The sequence below is a fragment of the Berghia stephanieae genome, chromosome 7 (genome assembly GCF_034508935.2).
Source record: "Berghia stephanieae isolate SIO BIC M18660-M18661 chromosome 7, UCSD_Bste_1.3, whole genome shotgun sequence".
Taxonomy (NCBI): domain Eukaryota; kingdom Metazoa; phylum Mollusca; class Gastropoda; order Nudibranchia; family Aeolidiidae; genus Berghia; species Berghia stephanieae.
The window spans coordinates 43648411-43662040 of NC_088366.1; the positions used below are offsets into that span (position 1 = coordinate 43648411).

The 13630-nt window shown below is 35.5% G+C and overlaps 2 protein-coding genes across 9 annotated transcripts in view; both read left to right on the forward strand.

The window, feature by feature from the left end:
* LOC144977307 (hydrocephalus-inducing protein homolog) overlaps positions 1-4035 on the forward strand; it is a 97970-nt gene extending 93935 nt beyond the window's left edge. For all 7 annotated transcript variants that reach the window (XM_078922370.1, XM_078922373.1, XM_078922372.1 and 4 more), the window contains 4 exons: positions 135-365; positions 591-815; positions 1315-1596; positions 2622-4035. In XM_078922370.1, the coding sequence (XP_078778496.1) occupies positions 135-365; positions 591-815; positions 1315-1596; positions 2622-2825 (942 nt within the window). In that variant the 3' untranslated portion in view covers positions 2826-4035. The remainder of the gene's footprint in view (positions 1-134; positions 366-590; positions 816-1314; positions 1597-2621) is intronic.
* A 2206-nt stretch (positions 4036-6241) lies between these two features.
* The window catches only part of LOC144977309 (uncharacterized protein SCO4629-like), a 7489-nt gene continuing 100 nt past the window's right edge, over positions 6242-13630 (forward strand). The window contains exons 1-4 of one of the 2 annotated variants that reach the window (XM_078922378.1): positions 6242-6809; positions 8524-8952; positions 11090-11213; positions 12371-13630. The exon at positions 12371-13630 is cut by the window's right edge and continues 100 nt beyond it. In XM_078922378.1, the coding sequence (XP_078778504.1) occupies positions 8872-8952; positions 11090-11213; positions 12371-12816 (651 nt within the window). In that variant the 5' untranslated portion in view covers positions 6242-6809; positions 8524-8871 and the 3' untranslated portion in view covers positions 12817-13630. Of the gene's footprint in view, positions 6810-8440; positions 8953-11089; positions 11214-12370 lie in introns of those variants that run through there. The other variant, XM_078922377.1, reaches the window with a different exon arrangement.

Genomic DNA, 13630 nt, shown 5'->3' on the forward strand with positions numbered 1-13630 from the left:
ATCACAGTTTTTTTCTTTGGATTTGTTACCACTAAAGAAATCAAAAGAAATTTCATAAGTTTTTGAAGGAATTTCTTGAAGCCTTTATAATTGGATTTTTATATGATGAATTTTAACATTTATATTCACTCTAGGTAACTTTCATCAATGAATCCACGGGAGAGTTCCAATTCTACGAGGTTACATTCCGGGCTACCAAACCCAGCACGATCTCAACCATCCACCTAACCACCCCTGTAAGACAGAGTGTACCTCATACCATCTCTGTCGACAATCCACTGTCTTACCAGGTCAACTTTTCCATCAGTTGCACCGTCCCTGAAGTCTTGATGCCAAACCAGCTGACAGTTCCCGCTAACTCACAAGTAAGAAACTTAATCAAAAATACTTTTTTGTGTTTAATAATATCTGGTCAATATCTACGAGTATCTGAACTTCAGCTGTTTATTTTTTAAATAAAATCTTTGTCTTGTGTATATTAAAGTCATCATGGTATGCATTTATTGGATGAATGAAAATGACGCCTTACCAATCCCTTAATCAACCTTTTTTCAGATATATAATATGGCATGATTTAATCACATCCACAGGGTCATTTCAGTTTTGAGTATCAGCCACTGAAAGTAGGTGAGATTCAAGGTCGTCTTGAGTTGAACGGCTACGACCTTGGCCTCTACACCTATGACCTAACTTTGACAGCAACCCCAGGAGCCCCCGAGAAAGCAATCTACTTCCGGTGCGGTTTAGGAGCCAACAATATGCAGGTTGCTAAGTTCCTCAACTTTGCCAAACAGAAAACCGATTATTCTTGTAAAGTAAGTTCAGATGGATTATTATTATTTGATTGATTTATTTGGGGTTTTTTTTTTTTTTGCTTTTTTTTTTAGTTATTGATTTTTTTCTCCATAAGATTAACTTTACAATTTTTTTTTATTTTTCAAACATACAACTCCTGTATAGTCAAAAGCTTCTCCTACGTTCTCAATGTTAAATTTTATATGTATGAAATAAAAGAAAATTTAGTGCCTGTAAAATATTGTTGTACTGTTTCAATAATTTCATAGCAAGGGTATCAACTAACCATCATCATGCACTTCCTTCCCAGCAAGAGGAAAATGAATAAGAAAGAAAGAGAAAAAAACCAACATATGTTTGCTTTAAAACTGATCATTTTGAAAAGCATTTCATCACTAATCAAGTTTACTTTCCTTTTCATCTATTAGAACTTTTACACAATATGCTCCTTTTTTTTTTACTGTGTGTTCAAATTTTGACTGTACTAAAATTCTTAAATTTTCCTTTTTTTCGAATCAGATTGACAACTCGGACTTTCATGTAGACAAATCCGTGGCTGCAGCCCCGGGATCAACTGGAGGCACAGAGGTTGCTCTGGAGGTCAATTTTGAACCATCAAAACTTGGTGAACAACGCGCCATGCTTACAGTTTCATCTCCGCTTGGCGGGGAGTATGTCTTCCCCTTATTCGGTACATGCGTCCCTCCAAAACCGCAGGGTCCATTCATTATCAAGGCTGGATCTACAACCCCTATTGTATTTAGAAATGTTTTCGGAAATACAACACCTTTTACTTTCCAGGTAAGAATAACATCAACATTAGGAGACAGTGTAGGCTTTGCTGCTGTAGTGACTCAACACTTCAAAACGGTGTTAATTCAGGGTGATTTGTGAGCTGAAATTTTGATTCATAGCTCGGTATATGAGACTTGGGTTCATTTTTCATCTTTTGAAAATTTCAAACTGACAAATTAGAGAGCAGACACTGGTGTGGGATAAAGATCTGAAAAATAGTTTGTCTGAAACAGTGCCAGACAAAACAGGAGGAAAAAAAAAAATCCCAAAACATTGGTCTTCCTGATCAGATGATCTTTTGGGATGTTTTTTTTTCTTGTATTTTTCTTTCTTATTTTGTCTGGCACTGTTTCATACACGCTTTTTTAGATGTTTATTCTTCTACTGAAAGAACGCCCAGCAGTAGTTGACAATACTGTCTGAAATGGAAAGTTGCTATCATATAGCCTGCTTGGGAGAGAAATGAAACGTTATTAGGGGCATTGAGCTTGAATAATTTGTGGAAATGTTCTATATAAATGTTTTTAAAAAAATTGCATCAAGTTTATGCCATTGTTACTCTATGCATTTTTGCCGGCCAACCTTGCTTTGTATCCGGTAAAAATTCTTGACTTAAAGGTGGTCGGCTTCATAGATCAATATGGTGCAGCGTCACTGACTTTTGTTGGTAAACTAATTTTATTTGCCTTGATGGACATCAATGTGATAAAAGGAAATTAAAAGTTGACTACAGGAACCTCATTGTTTTGTGCACTGTCAATGAATTTCTATTCATGCAAGTTCAAAATTTTGATATATTAACACTGAGATCACAAATGTTGAGGGAACATCATCGAACCCTAGAGACTTTAAGCTTTAGACGTGTACTATCTTGAAAATTTTCATTAACCACCACTACCACCCTCATCATCATTATCAGCATCATCATCATTATCATCATTACCATCATCATTATCAGCAGCAGCAGCAGCAGTAACAATAGCAGCAGCACAATCTTACAATTCCCATCACCTTCACCCTGTCTGTTTTAGGTGGACAACCCTCTGTTCCATCTGACCAAACAAGGGGAATCCATCCGGTCACACAAAGACCATCGCATCGTCGTTGGATTTGATGGAAACGACAGTGGTTCCAAGGCCGCTGTCATGGGAAAACTTATAGTATCATGTGCAAGATCAGCGGGAGGCAACTCCAATGTACAATGGATGTTTTACTTGAAGGGAGTCACTCCATAGGAAGATTTTTTTTTTTTTCAATTGAAAAAGTGGGATATGGGAAGCTATTTGAGATGATATAATATTTCGACTTTGCAAATTTATCAATATATTTTAATTTTAAGGTACTTGAATGTTTAAGTTATCACTCAGAAATAAATATTTAGTGTATTTAGTTTTATTCTAATATGCATAATATAACGACGTTTGAAAACAACCAGTGTTAAGTGTACAAAGTTAAAATTTAATCTTAACCCGCATCACGTAATTTTCATTTATAAAATTGTTGCAAATCAATCAATTGGTGTGATATTGGAAAATGAAATTCGTATATTCGTTGGGGTTTTTTAATGTTTGATTTTTAAACTTTTTTTTATTTGTTTTTTTTTTTTTAATTTTTGTTTTTTAGACTTTATCAATCGTTATGGTCTAGTGAGAATCGTTTTCCAGTATCTAAATTACAATTAACATGGATCAAGTGCACTTGACACAAGAGGTTATCTATTATGCTGTGATTAATGAAATGATAAAATACAGAAAACAGAGATAGGGTTTATCAAATTTCAAGATGATACTTATCATGAAACTACTTCATTCATTTGCAAGTTTATTTCCGTCAAAAATGAGATGAAACTATCTTCGGATTGCTTTTGTTACATGGTCGATTTTTTTTTCAACATTTGTTTTTTTGTTAGATACGTTTTTTTATTTATGTTTGTTTGTTTTGTTTGTTTGTTTGTTTGTTTGTTTTTTTAGTTGTTTTTTTTTGTTTCCTTAGACAATATACAATGATGAACCATACTATTTTAACGATATATTGAAGATAACCAATTTGTGATAATACAGCGCACCGTCCACTTTGACATGAATGACAATGTGATATTTACATTCCGTCCAAATCATAATATATATTTTTCAAAATGAGTTTTAAACGGAAGAGATTTTTACTATATATATACATTTATTTTTTAAAAATACATATTTCATTAAAAAAATGAATGAAATAAAGTTGTTTTGTACATATTACTGTTTATTTTAATTTCCTTACAAATCTTATTTAATTTTTGTCTCAAATAATTTAGGTTGCTAAATATTGTTTTGACCTGACAAAAAGACCTTTTTAATTTTAAAGACAGAGATATGTATAAATGTTTTGATAGCTTCTATTTACAAACGTTTATACATTTTTTTAATTATGAAAATTGTGAAATAAAGTGTTGAAGTGTCTGAACATATCGTTTTTGTTTGTTTTGAAAAAGTGGATTTGTTTTTTAAATGTTCTCCTCTCAATTGTATTGAAAATCTAATTTTTAAAATTATTTGATTCAGGTTTACTTTGGACTAAAACAAAAGAAAACATTGAATAGATTTTGAACAATCATCTGAAAACAAATATTGAAAGAATAAATGAGAAGGGCTAATAATAATAATAATATGAAGAAGAAGAAGAAGAAGAAGAAGAAGAAGAAGAAGAAGAAGAAGAAGAAGAAGAAGAAGAAGAAGAAGAAGAAGAAGAAGAAGAAGAAGAAGAAGAAGAAGAAGGAGAAGAAGAATATGAGCAAGCAAATGTACTTGATTTTGCGGAATGTTAAGATTTATCTTATTATCAATGATTTCTCCCCTATTTTGTATTTAAGCCGAAGAGGCCAAGGGGATTGGGAATTGCACCGTCTTTTATTTTTCCACAGGCAAGATTGTTGACCCCTTGGACGGGCAGATCACTTTTGTTGTATTCCCTACCCCTCTCCAATCTCCTTTTCCGAGTTTCATTCTGTCTTTGTCTTGGAACAGGATTACTTGGTTTTATCCTGACTGGAGCCCTTGGCTTGCTAAGAGGGAAACAGTTAGATGTATTCTATTAGTTTTAGGGGATTATTTTGTTTTCCTTGTAAATCATCTCTCTGTTATGCACATTTATAGTTTTTGTTTTGAATATAACATTGTGTAAACATTTGAGTGTATAAAACGTGTACAAAATTTAGCAGCCCGCATAATATAAAAAATAAATTTCGACCATATCACCCCACTTTTGAAAAAATTGCACTGGCTTCCTGTCTGCTCTAGAATAGATTACAAAATTGTTTTATTAGGCTTCAAATTCCTTAACAATTTAGCCCCTCTTTATCTTTCTGAATATGGCGACGACCTCCAAGAGAAAATGAAAATTATATTGCATTGTATTCGATAATATTGATGATATGAGTTTAGGTAAAATATCCATGACATCACCCAGCCGGATATAGCATATCAACACAGTTTGTACCTTGAACTTTTATGGTCTGATTAATATAATTAAGTCAGAAGTAATCACCAAGATGGCGATCTAAAACAATAACAAAGAGCTGAGTGACATCAATTTCCCTCCCAGTTCCATCTATAGATAATATGAAGATGACGTCACTCATGTCTTTGTTATTGCTTTTTGCCATCCACGTTTATGAGCAATTCTCACTAAACTGTATCAACCAGACTATAAATGTTCAAGGTTACACATAGTTTTGTGTGTTGGTTCGTTATACTTCCGGATGGCAATGTTGTGAGCTTCTTAGCCAAGCGCATACTATCTATAGCCAATGAGATCATAATTTATTTTCTTGAGCGCTATTAACAACTTTCACTGTTCACTTTCTTTTGTTCATTGTTGCCTTGTATTTTCACGTACGTCTAGGGTATCAAGATATAAGTTGACGAGGGCTATGGGTTGACTCAGCGATTAGAGGTGCCAACCTTAAGGAAGGCATTTTGTTCACAGTTTCCTCCGTCCACTCGTGGGTGTTTGGGTAGCTGGTTCTCTTCCATTTGGCCGAAAGTATGGACTTTGCAATAGACTAAAGTTCTATCTAAAGAGTAGCAAACAATTTTCTCTGTCCGTGAAATTTTCAGACACCAGGATAAACTCCGGCTACATAGGCCTCATGGCTCTTGAAGCTTTTTGTTTTTATAAACAAAGCAAAATCATAGTCTAATGATCACTCCCACACGCACCCACTACAAATCACATGACATCAAAAACAAGAACGGCAAACACAAACCATGCTTCAGTCACGCGTATATCAACTTGTAAACAATTAAATATGACTGGTGCAATTCATTCGAACTTTGCTCTGTGTGCTCAGTTTAAGTGTGTACGCAGTAGTATAATCTATATTGACTGGGGGTTGCCCTTTTGTGTGCATAAGTAAACAATAGAAAGGATGACATAGAAGGCGATCATATGATGTCATCTCAGCAGTTTTGATTGCGGAACTGTGACTCACCTAGTTCAGAGAATCGATTGATGTTGGGTGAGGTCACTAACCTCGTGAGTTGCAATATGAACGCGAAACTGGTCTAATGTTACAAACTTGATACAAACACTCGACTTGTAAGTGAATGAGTATCAGGATTTGGTTTGGTGGCTACTGTGAGAATAAGAGTGAAAGAAAAAAAAGAAAAATGAAGGGCATAGCTGGAAGCTTCTAATTCTGAATAGAAGGAATGAAATTGACGTCACTCAGTTGTGTTATTGTTTTTAGCCAGCCATTTTTATGAATAGTTCTCACTAAATTCTATCAGTCAGACTATAAATAGAACGAAGATGGCGTCACTCGGGTCTTTGTTATTGTTTTTTGCCATCCGCGTTGATGTGTAATTCTCACTAAATTGTATCAACCAGGCTATAAACGTTCATGGTTACACAGAGTTTTGTGTGTTTATCCATTATACTTCCAGATGGCAATGTTGTGAGTTTCTCAGACAAGCGCATACTATGTATAGATAGAACGAAGATGACGTCACTCTGGTATTTGTTATTGTTTTTTGCCATCCAAGTTTATGAGTAATTCTCACTTAACTGTATTATCCAGACTATAGATGTTTATGATTACACAGAGTTTTGTGTGTTGGTCCGTTTTACTTTCGGATGGCATTGTTGTGAGCTTCTTAGTCAAGCGCATACTATCTATAAACGTTCAAGGTTACACACAGTTTTTGGTGTTGGTACATTATAACCGACTGGAAGATGTTGTGAGTATTTTGGATCAACGCAATTCATCAATTACGTGAAAACTTGTTCGACATTATGACATTCTGGGAAAGAAAATATCGTGACGCATATTGATCATTGTGAATCTGTATAAATGTAGATACACCTTTACGTGCGACAGTAAAACACGGACAGCGATAAAAGGCTGAAGGGGTCATAATAAAACTAGGAGACAAAAACAAAACAAAACAAAAAACAGGTTCAGACAATTTTTTTTTCAGTTTAAACTGTAAGGACATAAAATAAAATAGAACCAACTTATGGTGATGAAATATTTTTCATATTGATAGAGGTACTAAAGATGGAATTTTTGTTCAGAATCTAAACCATTAAAAGATGGAGGAAAGCCTACCATTTGTATTAAATTATTTGACCTATAGCAGAAAAACCCGTCTAATGGTGGTGGTGGTGGTAGTTGTGGCAGTAGTAGTAGTAGTAGTAGTAGTAGTAGTAGTAGTAGTAGTAGTAGTAGTAGTAGTAGTAGTAGTAGTAGTAGTAGTAGTAGTAGTAGTAGTAGTAGTAGTAGTAGTAGTAGTAGTAGTAGTAGTAGTACTAGTAGTAGTAGTAGTAGTAGTAGTAGTCGTACTAGTAATAGTAGTATTACCAGTAATAGTAGTAGTAGTAGTTGTAGTAGTAGGAGGAGTAGTAATAGTAGTAGTAGTAGTTGTAGTAGTAGGAGGAGTAGTAATAGTAGTAGTAGTAGTCGTAGTAGTAGTAGTAGAAGAGGAAGAAGAAGAAGTGGTAAAAATAACAGCTTCTTCAATTTACTACGCATCTAATCACTAAACCTTCAACTTCAGTCTAAGTTTCCAAAAAGATAAGTTCTATTTATTTTTCAATACGAAATTGCATCATAACAACAATTGGAAAGTGATTTCTCTCAATTGGTAATAATATGTGCACACTAGATACTCGCATGTTATTTTAATCTTCCGAATCGAAAACTGACGCACATGCTCATCCGTCTCATCATCATCATCTTCTTCTTCTTCTTCTTCTTCTTCTTCTTCTTCTTCTTCTTTTCTCATATTATCTTCCTCTCCTCTTCCTTATCCTCAACCTCCTTTCTCATCTCTTTCTCCTCATCCTCCTCCGCCCCCCCCCCCCCCACCTTCTCCTACCCCTCCTCCTCTTCCTCCTCCCCCACCCCCTTTCTAATCGGTTGTATTTCATTCTCGTTAATAAAACAATATAATTGATTTCTAAAAAATACTCGTAAACACGGTCTTTGATAAGACTTTCACGCATTGGAAGCGTGTTCAAGGCCATAGTTGTTGTGAAGAGACAGTGGGGGCCACTAGTTGACCTTTCTGTTGTTAATAAAACACAAACCGTGAACTTAAAAAAAAAAATGATCAAGAAAAATACTTTAGATACAATATGTGTGTCAAGGGCTGTATTGTGTAAATAACAAATAGTTCAAAATTGATACGTTTATGGCATTCCGACGGTACATTAGTGAATGAAAGACGGTCGACCAGTGTCGTAAATGACAGTAAACATTATATCATTATAATATATATATATATATATATATATATATATATATATATATATATATATATAATATATATATATATATATCTTCTACTCATCAATTTTCTAGGCCCATACCTTAGATCATTATAAGTCGTGTTATCTACTTTATATCATAATTATTCTACTCTCGAAACTGGATAAATTATTCATTTGGAGTTGAAAGAAAGAGAGATGACGAATCTTGAGCTTTATTCGGAAGATAATTGACCTAGTTTTCTGTATAAAAGGCGACGCATTAATTATTCATGTAAACAAATCATAATTGAATGTTGAGATAAAAAGTCAAAGTGTACCATAAACAACTATGCCAGAATACAACAAAGTTCAAATAATATAAGTTCCACGGATTGCAAACTGATGCAGTAAATACCAACACAGCTGGTGCTTACATAACAGTGTACTGGACTATCACGAAGTGATACGGCATTTTTTTGTAGTTGTGCAAGAAGTTATCTCAAACTGACCACAGCTGATAACAAGTGACTGACCGGCGTTGTTGTGATTATGGAGATTGGTACAACAGATGTTGATCCGGACGTGGAGATTTTGTATTCATTTCTACGATTAAACCATCCCCTTGTCAAGGTATGCAGATCGATCTTTAAAAGCTATAGTATGTGAACATTTATATAGAGCATTTACATGCTTCACAATGCTTCAGTTATTCCTCCAGCAGACAAAATTGAACAGATTTTCCATTCCATAAAATACGATGCCTGTTAGGTATCATTTTTGTACCAGCACTCTTACAATATCCATCGCTGCTTTTAGTTAAACACGCATTTACATATGAGTCGAGTGGAAAAATATGTAAAATACTTTATTGGAAGACACATACAACGCCAAGGCGTTTTAAAATCATTGTCATCCACCCAGTCACTGACCAGGTTCAACATCGTTCTACTCTTATCACAATACGAGTCGCCATATCGCGGAGCTACCGACGCCAAAGGCATACTTTTCTGTGTCGGAACAAATTAATATAGTGCCGTACTCTGAAAAAACACTTATTTGAACATTTGGCCAGAAAACTCGACCTTCAAATATCGATCGATTTAAATGACTCTCATATTGGCAAAAACTCTCAAACTGGGACTTAGTTCCGCACATTTTTCATAGAGACGAATCTTTGTTAAGCGTAGTTTTGTATTTTCACTCATATCGTGACTTGTGCATATATTATTGTAATTACAAGGGGATGTTCGCCACGGTTGTGATAATACCGGAGGAAAAAAAGAAGAGGAAAGCAAAATGAGCTCAATCGAAAAAGAAATGAAGTTCCATGCATTAAAATTTATGTTCAGCGAACTTCTTATCTAGCCTCAATCTATTGATGAATGTTTTCTGCGACAGATGGCGACCGAAGCAGAGATAAGTAATAATCCTCCAGAGCCATGGGGCCCACGGAGCTGGGGTTATCCCGGCTTCTATCGCATGAAACGGACAATAGGGATTACTTGCTACCAAAGTACTTTCCGCCAGATCTAACAGACCCAGCTACCCAATCACCGCTGGGTGGACGGGGATCTAAAAAATCTCGACTGTACCTAGAATCGATCTCGGTCCATTTGCGCGTGAAACGAGTGCTCTACCAACTGAGTTATCCGGAATGATAGACGGATAAAACTTATAATATTGCATATATTATGTATCACCAGTCATTAAGTCTTAAGGGCTTGAGAGTTTGAGTTAGAAAACAGACTACCGCATATCTTTATTGAAGACCATTCAGTAGTAGGATACAAATTGTTGCTGGTTAAAGTTTGGTGCATTTTTTTTTCAATAGATCAGGATGAAGTTGAATGTGAGTTGCAACTAAATCGTCAATATTTCGCAAGTGTCTCTGGCTTTTCCTTTGGTAAGCAGTGTGAGCGAACTATGAACAGGATCCAAACATAATATTGTTGTTTTATTCTCTCACACTTTTCATCAGATTTTATCATTGTAAAAATTAATATACACGTCGCTTGTTAGCTGTCTTAGGGACAGCGTGGCTCAGTGGTACGGTCTTTGCTTCCTACTCGAAAGGTACCGAGTTCAATCACCCGCCGCTGCGTTGTGGCCTTGAGCAAGTCACCTCGCCCTAGCTCACTTTGCGGCGCTGCTCTTCGGCTGACGCCTGGGTTATTCCAGTCTTCCCTTGGAATAGACCCTAAAGGCAAATTTCCCCGTGGGGATGAATAAATGGGAATTTTATTTTTTTATTACTTTTTTTTTTTAAATTTTGACACTGGAATTCTTACTCCGGCCACAACCTGAGTCGAGTAGGGTGATGTGTGTAAATTGTCTGACATAGGGGCCGGTAGTTGTTTATATAAAAATGTTTATTATTATTCGTTCCACTGATCTAGTCACTCACCAAGCTCTACATTGCTTGATTCTGTTAATAAAGAAATTCGCCATTCATTCATCGTTCTAGATTGAGAAGCCCGATACATTCATTGCATTTTGCTTTGTTTATATATATATATATATATATATATATATATATATATATATATATATATATATATATATATTATATATATATATATATATATATATATATATATATATATATATATATATATATATATATATATATATATATATATACATGTGTGTATGTGTGTGTGTGTGCGTGTGTGTGTGTGTGTGTGTGTGTTTGTGTGCAAAATAAAAGTATGAAAGTGAATAATTATTTCACTTAGTTAATGTGCTCCTATTAATATCATTACTTTAGAGCGACGTTCTTCTTGTCCTCGGCAATGACGATATTAGAACGGCCATTCACGCTGCCAGAGTCTTCATGGAGGGGTGGGCACCTCTTGTCTTGATTTCAGGAAAGGAGGGAACTGGAACACGGGGTCAGTATGTTGTCTTATTCTCTCATAATATCTTCATATGTGACTTCTCTCACTCCCGATTGTAGGTTTACCCCTCTCCACTATTTCTCTCTTTTTCTTCCTTCTCATAATCTTTTATCTGCTCCTACACCTCCTCCTCCTCTCCTCTTCCTCCTTCTTTCTCATTATGTCCCTCTGCGTCCGTCTTCTCCTCGTCCTCCTCGATTCTAAGCTGTCTTTTCCCCTTTCCCTGTATTTCTATTTCTTCTTTTTTCCTCCCTCTCCTCCTCCTCCTCCTCCTCCTCTTCTTCTTCTTCTTCTTCTTCTTCTTCTTCTTCTTCTTCTTCTTCTTCTTCTTCTTCTTCTTCTTCTTCTTTTCTTCTTCTTCTTCTCTCTACTACGACTACTACTACTACTACTACTACTACTACTACTACTACTACTACTACTACTACTCTACTACTACACTACTACTATTCTCTCTACTATTGCTACCACTACTACTACTGCTGCTACTACTACTACTACTACTACTACTACTACTACTACTACTACTACTACTACTACTACTACTACATTTTCTGTCCCTATTTTTCTTGTTAATGTCGTTGTTATATTTTGTGCTCCTCCTCCTCCTCCTCCTCTTCCTCCTCCTCCACCACCCAATCGTCGTCGTCATCGTCTTTATTATCATTAACCCTCCCCTTACCACCTATAGGAAAATCGTCACATTCGTTACGATACAACCAACATTTACTGACTCGCATTTATTTTTTTTAAATCTTAATATTTAAAGAAAATGTGTCATTATATTCACAAGAACTTAATACTGTTTTGCAACGCTTGTTTTGCTCTACAAAATTATGTATATCGTGCACTTTGTGCGCTTAGATTTGAGTTTAAAAGTTTAATTTATGTGTTGGGTAGGTATGTGATTTTAGTAAAAGTTTTGAGAATTGTAGGTAAGGAGAGAATTAAAGAATTTCTTAAAAAGCATCTTTCATCCCCATCTCTATGATTTAATCTTCCAATTCATCTCATGATACGATGCCCTCTCTGTTTTCTAAATTATAGACAATATATTGAATGTTTAATATTGTTTGTTTGAATGTTCATATTTATAGGCACATTCGATTTTCGTAACATACTTCTTTTTTATCTTCTACATAAATATCTAGGTCGCTGGAACAGAACAGAAGCAGAAATCTTTGCTGATGTCATGGTATCTCTTGGAGTTCCCCGAAAAAATATTCTCCTTGAGACGGAGGCTACGAACACGGGAGAAAACATGCGATTTTCCCAAAGTTTCCTTTCAAAGAGAGGCTTGGAACCAGAATCAGTCATAGTTGCAACAAAGAGTGTGATGGAATTGCGTGCAGCCTTGACCTTTTTAAAACAATGGAAACATTCTGAATCTGTACACTTGACCGTGACCTCGCCACCACTGAGTTTGAAAGAATATCCCAACGATGGAATTGTTTCAATGGAAAATGCTATTCATTTTATTATGGATACATTTGAAAAACTGACTGATTATGCTAAAAAAGGTTTCCAGGCATCGGTGGAGATTCCGTATTTTGCCCAAGAGGCGTATGATAATCTTGTCTTACGTGGACATAAATGAAATATGCTGGAGATGACGATCTGTGACCTGCGATAACTCAAATTGTTGTGAACCTAATGTGCCGTTTTTTAAAAACAAAACGCCATTCTCCATTTTTGCCAGAAATTTTGTACTTTCAATATCGATAAAACTTCGAGGAAGTCCCAGTTTAAAGAGGTAATGGCAAGTTACGGGTTATTGACTACACACTTCTTGGAAGTGTCAGGATTAAGAGATTGTGTTAATTGAAAGGGGAGGGGGGGGGTCTTCATCGATGTTCAGAATACCAAATTTCTGGCAAAAATATAAAAAGGCGTCTTATTTGTACAGGGCAGCAGTCTTGTGATGGGGAAATCTATCTGACACAACATATTATTCTCCATTACCCATGTAGGTCTTAACCATTTTGTATTATAATAATAAACGTATTTACGGGTAAACATATAAATAATTAGAAATTTTAAATGTTACCTGGCGGCCAAAGAATGTTACATATTCCGCATACATTGATATTCGATTTCATGTATATTATATATTTATTATTTACCAGCAAACATATGCTACATCTTTGATGTCAAACTAATCACGGACACCCCCTCTCTCTCTCTCTCTCTCTCTCTCTCTCTCTCTCTCTCTCTCTCTCTCTCTCTCTCTCTCTCTCTCTCTCTCTCTCTCTCTCTCTCTACCGCAACCATTAACTTTAAAAAAAAATAAAAAATTAAAAATTCCCTTTATTCATCCCCAAGGAGACATTTGTCTTTAGGGTCTATTCCAAGGGAAGACTGGAATAACCCAGGCGTCAGCCGCAGTGCAGCGCTAGGGCGAGGTGACTTGC